Raw genomic sequence first — 15,193 nt, 5'->3', positions numbered from 1 at the left:
AATTTGACATTATATTTTTAGTTTTTATAACTTTTATTTTAAGTTGTAATTAGTGGGCATACGAAAACTAAATACAGGTTCACATTTAAATGGGAAAACTAAATACGAAAATTAGAATCCGAAAATTAAATAAATGGGAAAAACATAGCAATAGCAATATTAGGTCACATAGAAAAGGCAACTAGATTGTTCCACTGCTGCACCCGGTCATGATATAACGCATCCCAGCCCTCTACGCTTGCTGTACGAATGGTGTACCACGTTGGTATAATCGGTGGGACCGGAAAATCGGGTGACAGGTCCAGTCGGATGAAATGTCTGTATGACGGCCCCAGAAATCCAATAGCAACCTCTCTTACCGGTCTGGTGACGGTCTCACGCGAACACCAAGGCAGAACCGTGGTACACGGATAGTAAGCTCGACCATGCAAACCAAGGCCGAAATGCATCACTGCACACTTGTAGATGTTTGCAACGGCGAAGAGATCAAGGGGCGCGTCGAACCAATGATTTTGACCGCAACGTCCTCCTCCCCACCGGATACGCTGCAGAGACCTATCCAAGTCCTGTCCGTACACGTGGCGATAAACAGCTCGGTTTGAGGCGATTTCACTGTACATCAACTGACGCACTAAACCGTAGTTGTCTTCACCCATCTGAAACACATCAGCCACAATCCGAAATCCACAGTTACCATCTGCAACCACATCATTCCACCCGTCCAGGAACGGCATCATGATGTTAGGGATCCTGTCTTTATATGGAAAATGTTCAATGTCCATTCTGCCTGTTGCACACATCAAAAAACACAATTAACAAGTTAGCAGAAAACTAAACAAACACTCTAAAAAGTAAATTAAACTAAAGTACCGTACCGGTGCCGGGCATATTCACCGACGAAGATGTTTGACTACCACTTGATGACGATGTACGACCACGGCACGTGGCGATAAATGAAGAACTTGGTTTGTCCAATATTTGACAAACTTTTCCCTCTGAGGCACCCACTGCTGCATCACATAGTCTACGATTGCCGGGCACCATTGGTATGCATCCTTGAAGTTATCCAAGGCTCGGTCGTACTCTGCCTCCGTGGTAGCTTGCAGGATCTTCCGCCACTTACCATTTACCAATCTCTCTGCTGAATCTAAGTTCTTGTTGAAAAGGTTGTAGGCTTTGACTTTCACGCATTTGTTGATGTGCCATGTGCACAGTAAATGGCTCGACTCCGGAAACAGCTCCGCTATAGGGGCAAAGAGACCTCCCTCACAATCGCTGACGATGGCCGATGGCTGAACACTTGGGCCGATGTAATTTCTCAACTTCTCCAACACCCAACGGTAACTCGCAACCGTCTCATCCTTCATAACTGCATAACCAATCAAAAAGTTCTGGTTCGTTGGAGTCATCCCAACCATCTCAACCAGTGGAAACTTATACTTGTTTGTCTTGTACGTTGAATCGATCAGAATCACAGATGGCCAAGACGAAATCATATCAGCACAATCAGGATGCACAAGGAACAAATGATTCACCTCCGATGTGTCTTCATCAGATTCAAACCAGTACAGGTAACCACGTGCTTGTGCCTGGTGTAGAAGCTGCTGTATAGGGTTCCTTCCCTCTGACCGTTCAAACCTCAATTTATGTCTGACGTTGTAGATGTGTCTTCGGTTTGGCTGGTCTTCAGGAAATTTCTCCAACACAGATGCTAATATTTTAGCAGGCTTCACTTGAGCATCACTCATTTCTTTTACAATTAGTTTCGCAGCAGGACTTAGGCCACTTAACTGTCGATGACCCACTTCATATGCGATCATCTCATGGTTGTGATACCCCCATTTACCGTAACTCTTCACTTCCCAACCGTCACCCCTTTGCTGTTGTCGAACCTTTACTCTGAACTGACACCCACAACCTTTCCGCTTTGTATCAAACCGAATCGCTTGACTGAAATCTCGTTCCTCCCTTTTGCGATAACGGTCGCATCTCAAAATGCGATCCATTCTACCATCCCGTTGAGATTTATGAGTTGCTACTACTAAACAAAAACCTGATCTAATTGCAACCTGTTTCGCCCAATCAACCGCTTGTTGAGCATCTTCGAACAGACCATCGTGTACAAAAATCCCACTATAATCATTTCCGTCTCCACCATAATCCTGCAACAATAACATATAAATATAATCACATAAGAGTAGATTAAATTAATACATTTGACACAACATTAGCACAAAAGCAAAAACAATAATAAATTATAAACAACAAACAAAGAAATAAACAAAAAGTATTCAAAAAAAAAAAAAAAACAAAACACAAAAATAAAAAACATAAACAAAACTTTAGATTAAATAAATAAAAATAAACCAAAAAAATAAAAACAAAAAAAAAACATAAAACGAAAAAAATTGTAAAAAAAAAAATAAAAAATAAATAAATTAAAAACAAAAACAAATTAAAACAATTAAAAACAAAACAAAAAAAAAACCAAAAAAAAAAGAAAAAAATTGTAACACAAAAAAAAAAAAAAACAAATTTTAAATTAAATTAAAAAAAAAAAAATAAAAAAAATAGTGGTGGCGCCTAGCCAGGACGCCGCGACCGTAGTGGTGGCGTCTAGCCAGGACGCCGCCACCGTGGCGGTGGCGCCTGGCCAGGACGCCGCCACCGTGGCGGCGGCGTCTTGGCCAGACGCCACGGCCACGGTGGCGGCGTCCTGGCCAGGCGCCAGAGCCACGGTGGCGGCGTCCTGGCTAGGCGCCACCACTACGGTCACGGCGTCCCGGCAGGACGCCAGCCGCCAATTCGTGGTTTTAGATGGCTTCGTACCTCCTTTTCCGGCGTCAACGGCGTCTCTCCGGTGCATCTACCCGACGTTGAGGGCTCTTCGGTTTCACTCGGCGATCCAGTCCTGCTCCACATTTTTTATGAGTGAAAAATTTTATTTTCGGTAAAAATTAAAACAAGGGCAATAATGTCAACATTTTTAAAAAATGTGGGCTTTATGTAGAAAAACGCGGGCGATGTTTAACAAATCCCATACTGTTAACCACTTCACTTCATCGATCAATTATACTCTCCCTCTCTATTCCACATACAAAGTTATTTTCCATTTTTTTATTTTTGTTTTTATCAAACTAAAACGTTAATCGTGTTCAGTAAATTACATTCAAGAAATAAAAATTGGGTCAAAATATTTGGACCAAGAGTAGTCAATCAATTTAAAACCGATCCGACCACAAACCCAATATGAGATTACCAACCCTAAACTCATATTTTTTTTATTTTTTTTAAAAAAAGGGTAAATTATGAAGAGGGACCCTCACCCTATCTCAGGAATGGGGCTATGAGGAATTGAACCCCCATCACTTGGGGCTAGTTCCTCACCAACCCTAGACTCATAGAAACCTAGAGTATATCAATTTGAGTACTCTGTACTTCTGTAGTTGTTTATTGTTAGGTTAGCAACATAAATAAAAGTATGAAACAAGAAAGAAAACCGACATAAATAGTCATCTGAAGAATTAAGAACAAGTTGATCAAGTTGTTTAAAAACAATAAAACATCCGTCAACCGTAATCTACCCTTAGTACGGACTTTTAAAAATTCGTCTCAAATCCCTAAATTTCCTCCCTTTTCTCCGACTCTTTCTTCTTCGTTAACTCCGCCTCCAAATTCTCCCTCTTTCTCTCTCTAACTTTCTCTCTCCTCCCAATCTTCCTCGCCGGAAAAAACCCACCTTTTTCCCGGCGACAAACAATGTCTCAGTCCACCACTTTCTCTCTCCTAACCCCCACCAAAATCTCCCCTTTCAAAACCCTCCTTAAACCCTCTTTCCCAACCCGCCCATCCTTCCTTCCGGCCCGACCCGGATCCGAACCTAGATTCCACAACCCCATCTCCGTCGCCGGAGCTCCGGTGATTACTCCGGTGATACCCGAAGAACCATCATCTTCGTCGTCGTCGTTATCGACATCGTTGGAGATTGATCATGTGAGTTCGGCTGAGATGAAGGAGAATGGGTTTCGCAGCACGCGTAGGACGAAACTCGTGTGCACAATTGGGCCTAGCACGTGCGATTTCGAGACCATTGAGGCGCTTGCTGAAGGTGGGATGAATGTCGCACGTTTGAATATGTGTCATAACACGAGGGAGTGGCACAAGGAGGTGATTGAGCACGTGCGGAAGTTGAATGAAGAAAAAGGGTTTGCTGTTGCAGTGATGATGGATACTCAAGGGAGTGAGATTCATTTGGGTGATTTTGGTGCTGCTTCCTCTCTTAAAGCTGAGGTCTTTTTTTTTCTTTTCTTTTGATTTTTGTAAATTTATTGTTTGTTTTAATTTGCAGAATTGACCTATAATTGAAATTGATTGACAAAAAGAAGATTTAAGGACCCAAAAACTCGGAATATATTGGATCTTACAAATTAGGAGTTTAGAAGTATCTTATGTGGGACAAAATTGATGTGACTAACAAATGAAAACCTTTTTTTTTTCTTTTACGAAAAAATTAAAATAAAATTAAAACTTGTTTTTTAACACTGCTCCAAAAAATTGAGAGATTTTGTTTGGTTGGTTCTATAATTATGTGTGTAAGATTGTTGTTTGTTGGGCTTTTTTGTATTTTTTTTAATTGTTGTTGTGTAGTTAATTAGTTATTGCTCTGGTTTTTATTTGATTATGATTTTTGAAGAAAGATGGAATTTAGTGAGTGAGGTGACCCTGATTGATACCAAAGTGGAATGACATTCTGTTTGATTAGTGTGATGTAGACTGATAATCACAAGAAGAACAATACTCCATAGTTAACATTCTGAATTTAGTTAACTTACAACTTGTTCGTATCGCCCTTAATGATTATATCAAGAAAAGACTACAATGTTGTATGCTAAAGATGTAAGAGATAAAACTTGATTGATAGTTATGATAATTCAACCAAGTTCTTCATAGAGTTAAAGATGACCATCAATTGAATTGTGGACTACGTAGCATTTTAGGGACAGAGTAATTATATGTTACTTTGATTTGAAAGACTCCCAATGGATGTTAAGTGGATACTGAATTGGTTTTTTCTTCTCTTGAAGTCTTCTAGTATTAATTAACTTATCATGAAGTCCACGGGTTGGGTCTATGACTGTGGATTGGATGAAAAGTTTGAGTGAAGTAGATCACGAGTAAATTACTTAATTGTTTTTTTAACCTGGAAAAATCGGTATTCTCAATACTTAAAAGCTGTTAATTTAAATTTATTATGAAGTATACGATTGTAACCCTTTTGCAGCTGTGAAAACTAGTAATCATGGCAGGGCTCTATTTTTTTTTATTTTTACTTCTAGATAGTAAGAGTTATACTTGTGCATGGATGAAACTAGGAAGGATTTGTAATTCATGGTTAGTTTGGAGTAGACAAGAGATGCTCGACTATCTCACCTTTGTGCATTATAGAAGATACATACATAACATAGGCTGTGTTTTTTTGTTTTGTTGTTGTTGTTGTTGTTGTTGTTGTTGTTGTTTTCCTCTCTCCAGTTTCAAATTACCAAAATATGTGCTTATGGAATATGAATGTGAGCAAGGAATCTTCAATATCCAATTTGTCTTTAGTTTAAAATTTAGCAAAAAATATATTTATCAACATGCTTTATATACAAAGAGGCTACCAAACTGATTACACTAGGATTGATCACAACCTTTTTAACTGATGTGCATTTATTGACTTCTTTAGGATGGTGATATTTGGACCTTCAGTGTCCGTTCTTTTGATGAGAGTCAGCCAGAGCGCACCGTCAGTGCAAGCTATGATGGATTTGCTGAAGGTATGTCTTATATTACTATCTTGTTGTGGAAAGAGCCATAAAGCTGTTGTAAGTAATTTAATTTTGATCTTATTCCAAATGTAATAGATGTTGAAGTGGGTGATGAACTTGTTGTGGATGGTGGTATGGTCCGTTTTGAGGTTGTTGAGAAAATTGGGCCTGATGTCAAGTGCTTGTGCACTGATCCTGGATTGCTGTTGCCTCGTGCGAATCTTGCATTGTGGAGGAAAGGAAGACTGGTTCAACAACGTAACAGCATGCTCCCAACAATCACATCTAAGGTTGGTGTCTCTCATCCGACCTTTATCATCAACCTAAATATCTTTTGTATTTTTTATTTATTCATTGTGAGGTATCGTGTATTCTGAACCAAAAACCTTCTATGATCCCTAGGATTGGCTGGATATTGATTTTGCTATAGCTGAAGGTGTGGATTTCATTGCATTATCTTTTGTTCGATCTGCTGATACAATCAATCATCTGCGGAGCTATATTGCTGCCCGATCTCCTAACAGGTAGACATTTCTACTTGCTATTAATCAATTCTCGGAATTCCCTCAGTCGCATTTTTTCCCTTCAGAAAAGCAGCTTTGTTTCTTGCTGGAGTTGTATTCTGCTTGAGGGAAAAATTCAAAACTACTAAATCTACTTATGGATTCGTGGTGTGTTATTTTAAAGGATACACTATACGGGTGGTAGTGCCATTTGCGAATTAGGGTGTTTGTGGTTTAATGCCAAATTGCTGATAGTAGATGCTCCTCAAGAATCTAAAATCGTGCTTTATTGTTTATATCTGAAATACTTTCTATAATCTAGTTTTATTTTGTTTATTGTAGATACTTAAGCAACAATCTAAAGCTGCTTGTGTAAATTTTGTGCTCAACCCATCAATTTTTTGTTTTTGATTATTTTTTTGGCTCCCTTCAGCAATTGTCGCATGTCTCTTTCAATTGAGAGCTTAAATCTCAATTTTGATGTGCAGGGATGTTGGTGTAATTGCTAAAATAGAGAGTGTTGACTCACTGAAAAACTTGGAAGAGATAGTAGAAGCTTCCGATGGGGCTATGGTTGCCAGAGGAGATATGGGCTCACAAATACCTCTAGAGCAAGTTCCATTTGCCCAGCAGAAAATTGTTCATTTGTGCAGGCAGCTGAATAAGCCTGTCATTGTTGCCTCACAGCTCCTTGAGTCCATGATTGAGTATCCTATACCAACTAGAGCAGAGGTTGCTGATGTTTCTGAGGCTGTAAGGCAGCAAGCTGATGCATTGATGCTCTCTGGTGAATCAGCAATGGGTCTTTACCCTGACAAAGCATTAACTGTTCTTAGGAGCGTTAGCGTGCGAATGGAAAAGTGGTGCAGAGAGGATAAGTTTAGTGAAGAATTGGAATTAACAAATATATCATCATCATTTTCAGATATCATAAAAGAAGAGATATGCCGGTCTGCTGCCAAATTAGGTAAGCAAATAATCTCAAATATTACAAGTAAATTGAAACTGAATCAAGTTCCGATTTTTTTTTTTTTTTTTTTTTTTTTTTTTTTTTTTTTAAATAGATATTTGTAAGTTTGTAACTAATCAATGGTTTGGATCTTTGTTTCAAAATTCCACGACAAAGATTACAGGTTATGGTGGTTTTTTTTTTTAAGAAAACCATTGTAGACTCTTCAAAAAATGGCTAATTTAGACGTTTTTGCTATGTTAGATTCTTTTGATGTCTTTTGTGGATTAATGTCATCATATGGTAATAACTGTGTGATTTACAATTCCACAGCCAGCAGTCTGCAAGTGGACGCCTTGTTTGTTTACACATCAGATGGACACATGGCATCTCTCCTTTCACGGTGGCGACCAGATTGTCCAATATTTGCTTTTACCCCCACTCCTTCTGTGCGGAAACGATTAAATCTGCAATGGGGGTTGATCCCTTTCCGGTTAAACTTTTCCGAAGACATGGACACTAATTTGAGCAAAACTCTGTCGTTGTTGAAAATAAGAGGCATGATCAAGCCTGGAGACCGTATTGTTGCTGTGTCTGATATGCTACAATCTATCCAGGTAAGGATCGTTCCTTGAATGCCTGCCTGCTGGTTATGTGATTGTGTTCGGGATGAAGTTCAGCAATTTGTAATTTAATGGATATTTAGGGATTATTTGTGTGCGTGAGAAACATCTGATATTCTACATTCCTTGTGATTGTAGAAGTCTTAAGGCTGTATTATCACTTAGGTATATAGTGCCAACTTTGATCCTAGATTCTTAGATCTACTCGTGCATCTTTTTTCTCCCGTCTTTTCTTGATGTAATTTTAAAATGACTTCTGATGTATTTTTAGAATTGGTGTTTACAAAGTATTTTGTTAACATCGAGCGCATTTTTGGTGAAAAACACCCTACATTTGTTTCTTAGATTCATTATCAAATGTCATTGTACAAGGAAGGATGGAGGGTATGGGTATGCGAGTAGCTATCATCAAAATACTCTGATCCTCTTAGCTACGGAGTACCGAGTACGAGTATAAACTAAGCCATGCACGACAGGGACATGCCTTTTCTCCTTGCATTTGGGGTTCTTAATAACTCTCATATGGGTTGTCAAAGCTCTTAAAAGACATAGAGATTGGTCCATAACTCCAAATCCAATTTTCGATCAGACTAAACCAAATCAAATCGGACCACTATCTTCAAATTTACATTTGGTTATAGGCCTTATAGTTAAATACTTGTATGTTTAATTTAGAAAAGTTCGTATTTGGAAAATGCACGTTAATACGGAGTAATTATCAACTTTCCTAAACAGGAAATAGCCAGATGGGCCTTTTAATGATATGGACTACATGTGTTGGAGTGGCCCAAGTAGGTTTTGGTCCAATCTTAGGAAATTAGAATTCTTGTTACTCATTTTTATTACTCCGTGCTACTTTTTATTTTTATTTTTAAAGATTAAGCATATGCTTCTGAAATTCTATATACTGTAATAACCAAGATTTTACGCTGAAATGAAGTAGTTAGTGAACAATCATGGACATAACCGTAAATTTACAATATTCTAAAGCAAATCTTAAGTAACTTTATATTTGGTGCAAAATCTTAGATTACTTTAAAAATGTTATCTTTCTCTTTGAAATATTAGGTACTAGTGTACTACATCAAGCATCACTTCTGATTATGACTTAGTTGATAATAGAGGTGGTTATTGGACAGGGTAGCCCAATGATAATAGGGTCAGGGCCAAGCTTATAAGACTTTTAATGGACAGGGTTATTAATGGACAGGACCCTTATTGGATAGGGTCAATATCGGGCCAACATGTTTTTCCAATTTAGTTGATAAAGAAAATACATAATGTAAAAATAATTATATAAATTAATTTGTATTCATATGTATTTAATAATGGCTTTGTTCAATATTTATTTTAATTGATATTTTGTAGGCCCGCCCATTATAGACCCGCAACCCACATTGGCCCGGCCCTATATTGACCTTATAAAATGTGACCCTCTTTGACCCTGACCCGCAACCGACCCGCACCGATCCTGACCTGACCCGCCCAATAACCAGGTCTAGTTGATAACAATGGGTTTAGAATTTTTCTCCTTTCAACCATATATTTGTTGGCATGTCATTTGATTTACCAATTTTTATGTCCCATTGTTTTAAGAAATTACTTTTGATTACAAGATTCAATGAATTAATTGTGACTAATCTTTAAATTTGATACTGACACTTGTTTCATAATAATACTTACTAGTAATATAGTTTTAATGACCAGTTTAACATAATTATGAACAATGATATAGACACAAAAGGTTAACTTTGGGTAATTTGGGTGTAAATGGTCTTAATATGGACAATTATTGTTTTTCATAGCTTTTGCTAAATATGCTTATTAGTATCCAAACTCTGAATTCTTAGAAATAACTCATGGTCGCCTATTTATTTGTAAAGTAACATGCTTTATGTTCATTTTGTAAAAATATACAGATTTATATGCACTTCTCATTAGGGCCATTTTTTGTTTAAATTGAGTTACCTATAAGCGGTAAAAGTCACTATGAGTGTTTCAATTGTGTGTACAATGAGTAAAATTTGGCTAAGTGCATAGCCCTATTGTTTTTAGTGATGAACCGCGGAATCCGTACGGGAAGGGTTGTTTACTTGAATCGCCTCTAATTTTTTTAATTGTTCAAATGTTTTTACTTTAATACACTTACTCCTCTAGTTCTGTAAAAAATGTTTTAGTTCGATCCTTGCAATTTTCAAGACACACATTTGAGCATTAACATTTTGAATTGTGTAATATAAAAGTAAATATTTTTAAAATAAACATCGAGACTAATTTAACAAGATGTTTTGTAGCTTTAATTTGCTTTTACTCTATTTATTTATCAGACTGTATGTACTTAAGGTCAAAATTCCTCTATCTCCAAATAATACATTCCAAACAAGAACAATTTCAAGAAACAAAATATGCTAAACAACAAAACTGTAGGCAAAATAAGCTCAAATACACAAATTCAAATAAATTCAGTAATGTTTAGATAATTTTAGATATTTTGAGATAAGTTAAACCAATCTTTTTACATTTTCTTAATTGGAACAAAAAAATACAAACTATTAGTGTTCAACACTAAACTAAACATGACTTAACCTAATTTAAGCAATGCAACTAAATTTATTTACGTCCTATGTCGGTATGTGTAATTATCCAAATGAACAAGCTCATTTCCATCTTCCTATAATACAAATGTATTACGAAAATACTCAGACCTATCTAGTTCATGTAGCGTGTACAGTAACAGGCTTGAGCAAGTACAGTTATGGTCAGACCCACATTAACACTCTTTACGTATTCATATTAAAATATTTATCATTAAATTAGTGTGAAACAATTTCACGCACCGTAAATAAATTGGTTTAAACATGTACACTAAATCCTGTTTCCTGTATCCCTGCAGCATTCGAACTATGCCTTCCACCCTTTTTCATCTCAAAGTCGTGTGATTTTCTTGCCCACGGATTTCATCAATTTCCTAAAGCAGGCTTCTTCACTGTAACATTTGATGTCCTTTTCATGATAATATAGTTGCCCATGAAAGGAATTGTACCACTATATATACCCTATACGTGACTAACGTGATCTTTTTGACAATTGAAAGTTATGAGTACAATAAAAAATTTTGTTTCAATAAAAACCGCATTACGTTATTCTTTTATCTTTAAATTTGTGTGAGAAGTAATTTAGCGGAATTAAAATGAGACGAAAGGAATATTAATTAAAATTATATTTAAAAAAAATAAAAAATTCAACTACTAAGCACAATTTTTAATTAATAAGTTTAATAAGGATGGGTCCGGATTCATCAAAATGTTAGGAGTTGTTTGGTTACACAAAAAAAATAGGAGAAGTGAAAAATGAGAGAATTGTAAATTTATGGGAATTGTGACTTCCCACAAAACATTAATTACCTAACCCTCCTTGATAAGTCAAAATTCTCATGATTTGCATCTTTTCTCATGCCAACCAAACAACTTTATACAATTCCCATAAATTTGATGTAGGAATTTAATTCCCATGAAATACAAATTCCTATAGGAAGTAAATTCCCATAGCAATCAAACGACATCTTAGTCGCTTTCACTAAATTTATTCGTTATAATCGTCAACTTAATTTTATTCTGCACTCATTACAACTCAAAAGTCTTACTAATTCTCAAGAGTTCTTACCGTTGATGCTTCATAATTTACTTTATTTTACCTTGTGCTACACATTACACTTTAAGGATTTTAACTTTTGTTTTTTCAAAGACTCTATATCTTTGTGTTTTTTTTTCTTTTTTTTTTTTGACCTATACTATACTTTGTTTTCTATATTATAGTCACTTAGTTAGCCCCGTGTATAATTCATTGCAACATTGCTCTATTCGATCAATATAGTTCTCGCTATTCTCGTCACATGAGTCCACTTTTATACCTCAAACATTTATTTAAACACTTTACAACGTTGTGTAACATTTATAAGAAACTTGAAGAAATATATTTTGTTAAGTGCTCAAAGTATATATTGCTGAATGGCAACGAATAAAGAATTCAAAATTGAGCAATTTTTTTTAATTTTATGTTTCTGTTTGTATCAATTTGGATAAGAAAGAGAGCAAGCTAGAAAAAGCTAATTTTGTCACGAAATTTCTTGTTGATGTAACTTGTCTAATCGTAAAAATAAATAAAAGAGAGAAAAAATGCTTTACAGAAAGGGATAAAGAGATGGGTCAGAAGTGGGCCTAATAGCAATAGGGAAATGTAATGAGTGAATGGGCCACTTCAGGATTAAAGTAGGCCCATTAGACATAATGGCATCAGTTTCTTTTCCTTATTTTGGGAGTATTTCTTTTTCTTTTTTATTTTGTTATCTTTTATGCTATTCTTTCTTTTTCCATGTTCTTGCTCCCACTTTTGAGTGAAATTGTTGGGAAAAAGTAGACATAGATCATTTGCTCATTGATCATAAGGTAACCCAATAGTTAAATATCATCATTAATCAAGATTTAGTAATTGAGTAGCAAAAAATATTAAGTAATTTAATGCACTTAATTATAACTTGATTTTGGCACAAACAAAGATATAACAACTTTGTTAATTTTGTGTTTAATACACTGTTTATTAACTTCATGGTGTGCACTAGTTTCATGAAATGAAACAATTAAGGTAATTAGAATGTTGACACATAGTATAATTGCATTGCTTGGTTCATTAGAAGCTTCCCACCTTCCTGATCAATTGAAGTGATAATCAATCCTCATCTCATAGAAGTAGATCTATTAATTAGTATCTCCTTAAACGGTTATAAACTTATATGTTTCTTTTCCGCAATATCTATACATGCATAATGCATACTGATCTTGAACAATGAATTTGGGGATGAGATTGCATAACCTTATTCTATTCCAATCCATGGTCATTTATTCTATTTTTCTAAAAGGTACATGAACAAATGTTTATATGATGACATTATTATACACTACATTCGGAAACGAACTCTACTCATCTTTAAAGGAGATGAGTGACCTAACCAATTGACCATTCTTGGTCTCAAACCTCAAGACTCTCAATTCATATTCGTTCTACCCTTCTTAATTAATTAGTTTACACTTCATTCGTATTAAAAAACAAAACAACATCTACTTGATTATTAACATGAGTTTTATAAGCTCTTCTCAATTCCTTGGATAAACTAGGACTAGCTTAGTGGATAGGGAATTAGGGGAAATGCATGTAACGAATTGAATATGGTACCACAATAATATCAAATGGGGAGAATAATTGATTAGAACATTGTTGATGTTGTGCATCTATAACTATTGATGAAATGATTTTCATCATTTTTAAAAGACATTACATGTAACATGATCCTAAAAACATAAAAATCTAACGTAATCAACTATTTGAATGATAATTTAAAAAAATTGCTAACTATTTGTGACACTATTAATTTAAATGCTTGGGTCAGTTGTTAGTAAATTGTTATAGTTTAATCATATACGTCTCTAGTTTGAACTTGAATTCGCAATAACTGTTCAAAGACTTTTCCTCAATCGAGATACATATAAATGTTCCAACTCGAGTCTTGATTAGTTGAACTCGGTCTAAATTATCATCGCGTGGGGTATCTTGAACAAAGCAAATCATATCATATAACATTTTAATTGTTGTAATAATACTTATTCACCAAAGCTGTATATAAACACATCAATTCACGAACGACAAAATACATTGATTAATATTGCCTGAACCAAACTGATCATACATATCATGAAAGAAAAAAATCAATCATGTTTAGATTATATCATAGCAGACAATATAACACATGCCAACTCAAATGTATCTTTGAACAATAATCAGTATTAATATAATTATGTATCCATTTGAAATTTAGTAAAGCATATACTATAATATAGTATGTCTTGAATCTAATAATCCCTAACCAACAAAGATACATGTACAATTCCCTTGCCCCCTATCCTGGGTTCAATAAGGATTGTACCAAAATAATAATTGGGCACAAAAAGAAATAATAGGGCAGTTGAGCACCCACTTATGCAATGCAGTTGCCATTCATGTTAAAAGGTCCCACACCAAATATTAGACTTCTCATCCACCCCCCTAAGTTTTGGTTTTTCTTTCTTGTTTTATATGTACTCCCTTTGTTCCTTGAAAGTTCGACTTATTTGAATTTTACAAGGTCTTTAATATACATTTTTAGTCGTGAATATGTTTAATTATGAATATGTTTAATTATGTATAGGTTATAAAAAAAAATTAAAAATTGAATATACATTAGATACATCCAACAAGGTTAGGTTCCATATATTTATCTATAAAAAACGCTCAAAGTTATGTTATTATGTTATTTTAATCACAAAATTAGTAATAAGTCGAAACTCTCATGAATGGATGAAGCGGTATATATTATGGTATATTTTTCCTTTTTCTTGATATTTTTTTAACTGACATGAAATTTATTATAATAAGGGAAAACATTATTGGAGGGGACCCAGCTAGTGGCTAACATCAAGCATCATATCCAGTTCTACTTCAACTGTAGTGACTTGATTGCAAAGGCAACATCTGCCTTTGATTCCTGGGATATACATTTTGCAGTCCTTGTGTGTTTAATAAGGCAATACTTTATTTTTTACAAAAAAAAAAAAAAAAATAGAAAAAAGAAAGAGAGAGAGAATACAATATGAAATACGTACTGTTAAATTGATTTGATAAATTATTAATTACGAAATATATTACTATCAAATTAATATTCAATCTTTGAGTGAATGATTAAATAGTTAGAAGTATCTTTTATTTTACAATGATAAGTGTAAAATGGTCATTTAAACACTGAAATACGTATATAATCTTCTAGTCGTTTTGATTGATTAGGTCACATGCAAGAAACGTTATTTCCTAATATATTATATTATCAACCATAACTAGAAATTCTTTGATAAGCTATTTTGGTCATATATGCATTTTTTTTTTTTCTCTTTCTATTTATGTTTATGCACTCTCCATGAAAGATGGAGATGGGCAAAAATGGGAGGTACGACCCTTCAAAATAATATTAGATATTGAAGTATTTTACGTGATTAAACACTATATTACAAGTTTATTACATGAATTGGAAATATATTATCTCTTACACTACAATACGTATGCAACACAACGAGAAAATCTAAATTGATTTTTCGTGATTGTAATAGTTTGTTTTTTTTTTTTGTTTTTTTTTTCTTTAAAAAATAAAAAAAAAAAATAAAAATCTGCAAATTATAACGTATAAGAATGCACAACATTTTTCTTATGGCTTAGCATATACATATCGTA

The 15,193-nt window shown here is 34.7% G+C and overlaps 2 protein-coding genes across 2 annotated transcripts; one reads left to right on the top strand and one right to left on the bottom strand.

The window, feature by feature from the left end:
• Positions 1 to 63: 63 nt before the first annotated feature.
• On the bottom strand, positions 64 to 1,427 carry LOC110734431. Its single transcript, XM_021914584.1, has 2 exons — positions 876 to 1,427; positions 64 to 787 (listed from the first exon to the last, which is right to left on the bottom strand). The coding sequence occupies exons 1-2, from the start codon at positions 1,042 to 1,044 to the stop codon at positions 165 to 167; spliced, it is 792 nt and encodes a 263-aa protein (XP_021770276.1). The 5' UTR covers positions 1,045 to 1,427; the 3' UTR covers positions 64 to 164.
• A 2,197-nt stretch (positions 1,428 to 3,624) lies between these two features.
• Positions 3,625 to 8,192, top strand: LOC110734430 (pyruvate kinase isozyme A, chloroplastic-like). Its single transcript, XM_021914583.1, has 6 exons — positions 3,625 to 4,290; positions 5,726 to 5,816; positions 5,904 to 6,097; positions 6,210 to 6,331; positions 6,799 to 7,277; positions 7,593 to 8,192. The coding sequence occupies exons 1-6, from the start codon at positions 3,760 to 3,762 to the stop codon at positions 7,892 to 7,894; spliced, it is 1,719 nt and encodes a 572-aa protein (XP_021770275.1). The 5' UTR covers positions 3,625 to 3,759; the 3' UTR covers positions 7,895 to 8,192.
• Positions 8,193 to 15,193: the final 7,001 nt, after the last annotated feature.

Source organism: Chenopodium quinoa, unplaced genomic scaffold (assembly GCF_001683475.1).
Source record: "Chenopodium quinoa cultivar QQ74 unplaced genomic scaffold, ASM168347v1, whole genome shotgun sequence".
Lineage (NCBI taxonomy): Eukaryota > Viridiplantae > Streptophyta > Magnoliopsida > Caryophyllales > Amaranthaceae > Chenopodium > Chenopodium quinoa.
The sequence above is the reverse complement of the archived record's forward strand: the minus strand, read 5'-3'. Positions and strand labels throughout refer to the sequence as shown.

Coding starts and splice junctions, on each gene's coding strand:
- LOC110734431 (XM_021914584.1), bottom strand. CDS start 1,044: ATGGTGCCCGGCAATCGTAGACTATGTGATGCAGCAGTGGGTGCCTCA. Junction 788..875: donor GGTGAATATGCCCGGCACCG/GTACGGTACTTT, acceptor TGTGTGCAACAG/GCAGAATGGACATTGAACAT.
- LOC110734430 (XM_021914583.1), top strand. CDS start 3,760: ATGTCTCAGTCCACCACTTTCTCTCTCCTAACCCCCACCAAAATCTCC. Junction 5,817..5,903: donor CTATGATGGATTTGCTGAAG/GTATGTCTTATA, acceptor CAAATGTAATAG/ATGTTGAAGTGGGTGATGAA. Junction 6,332..6,798: donor GCTGCCCGATCTCCTAACAG/GTAGACATTTCT, acceptor TTTGATGTGCAG/GGATGTTGGTGTAATTGCTA.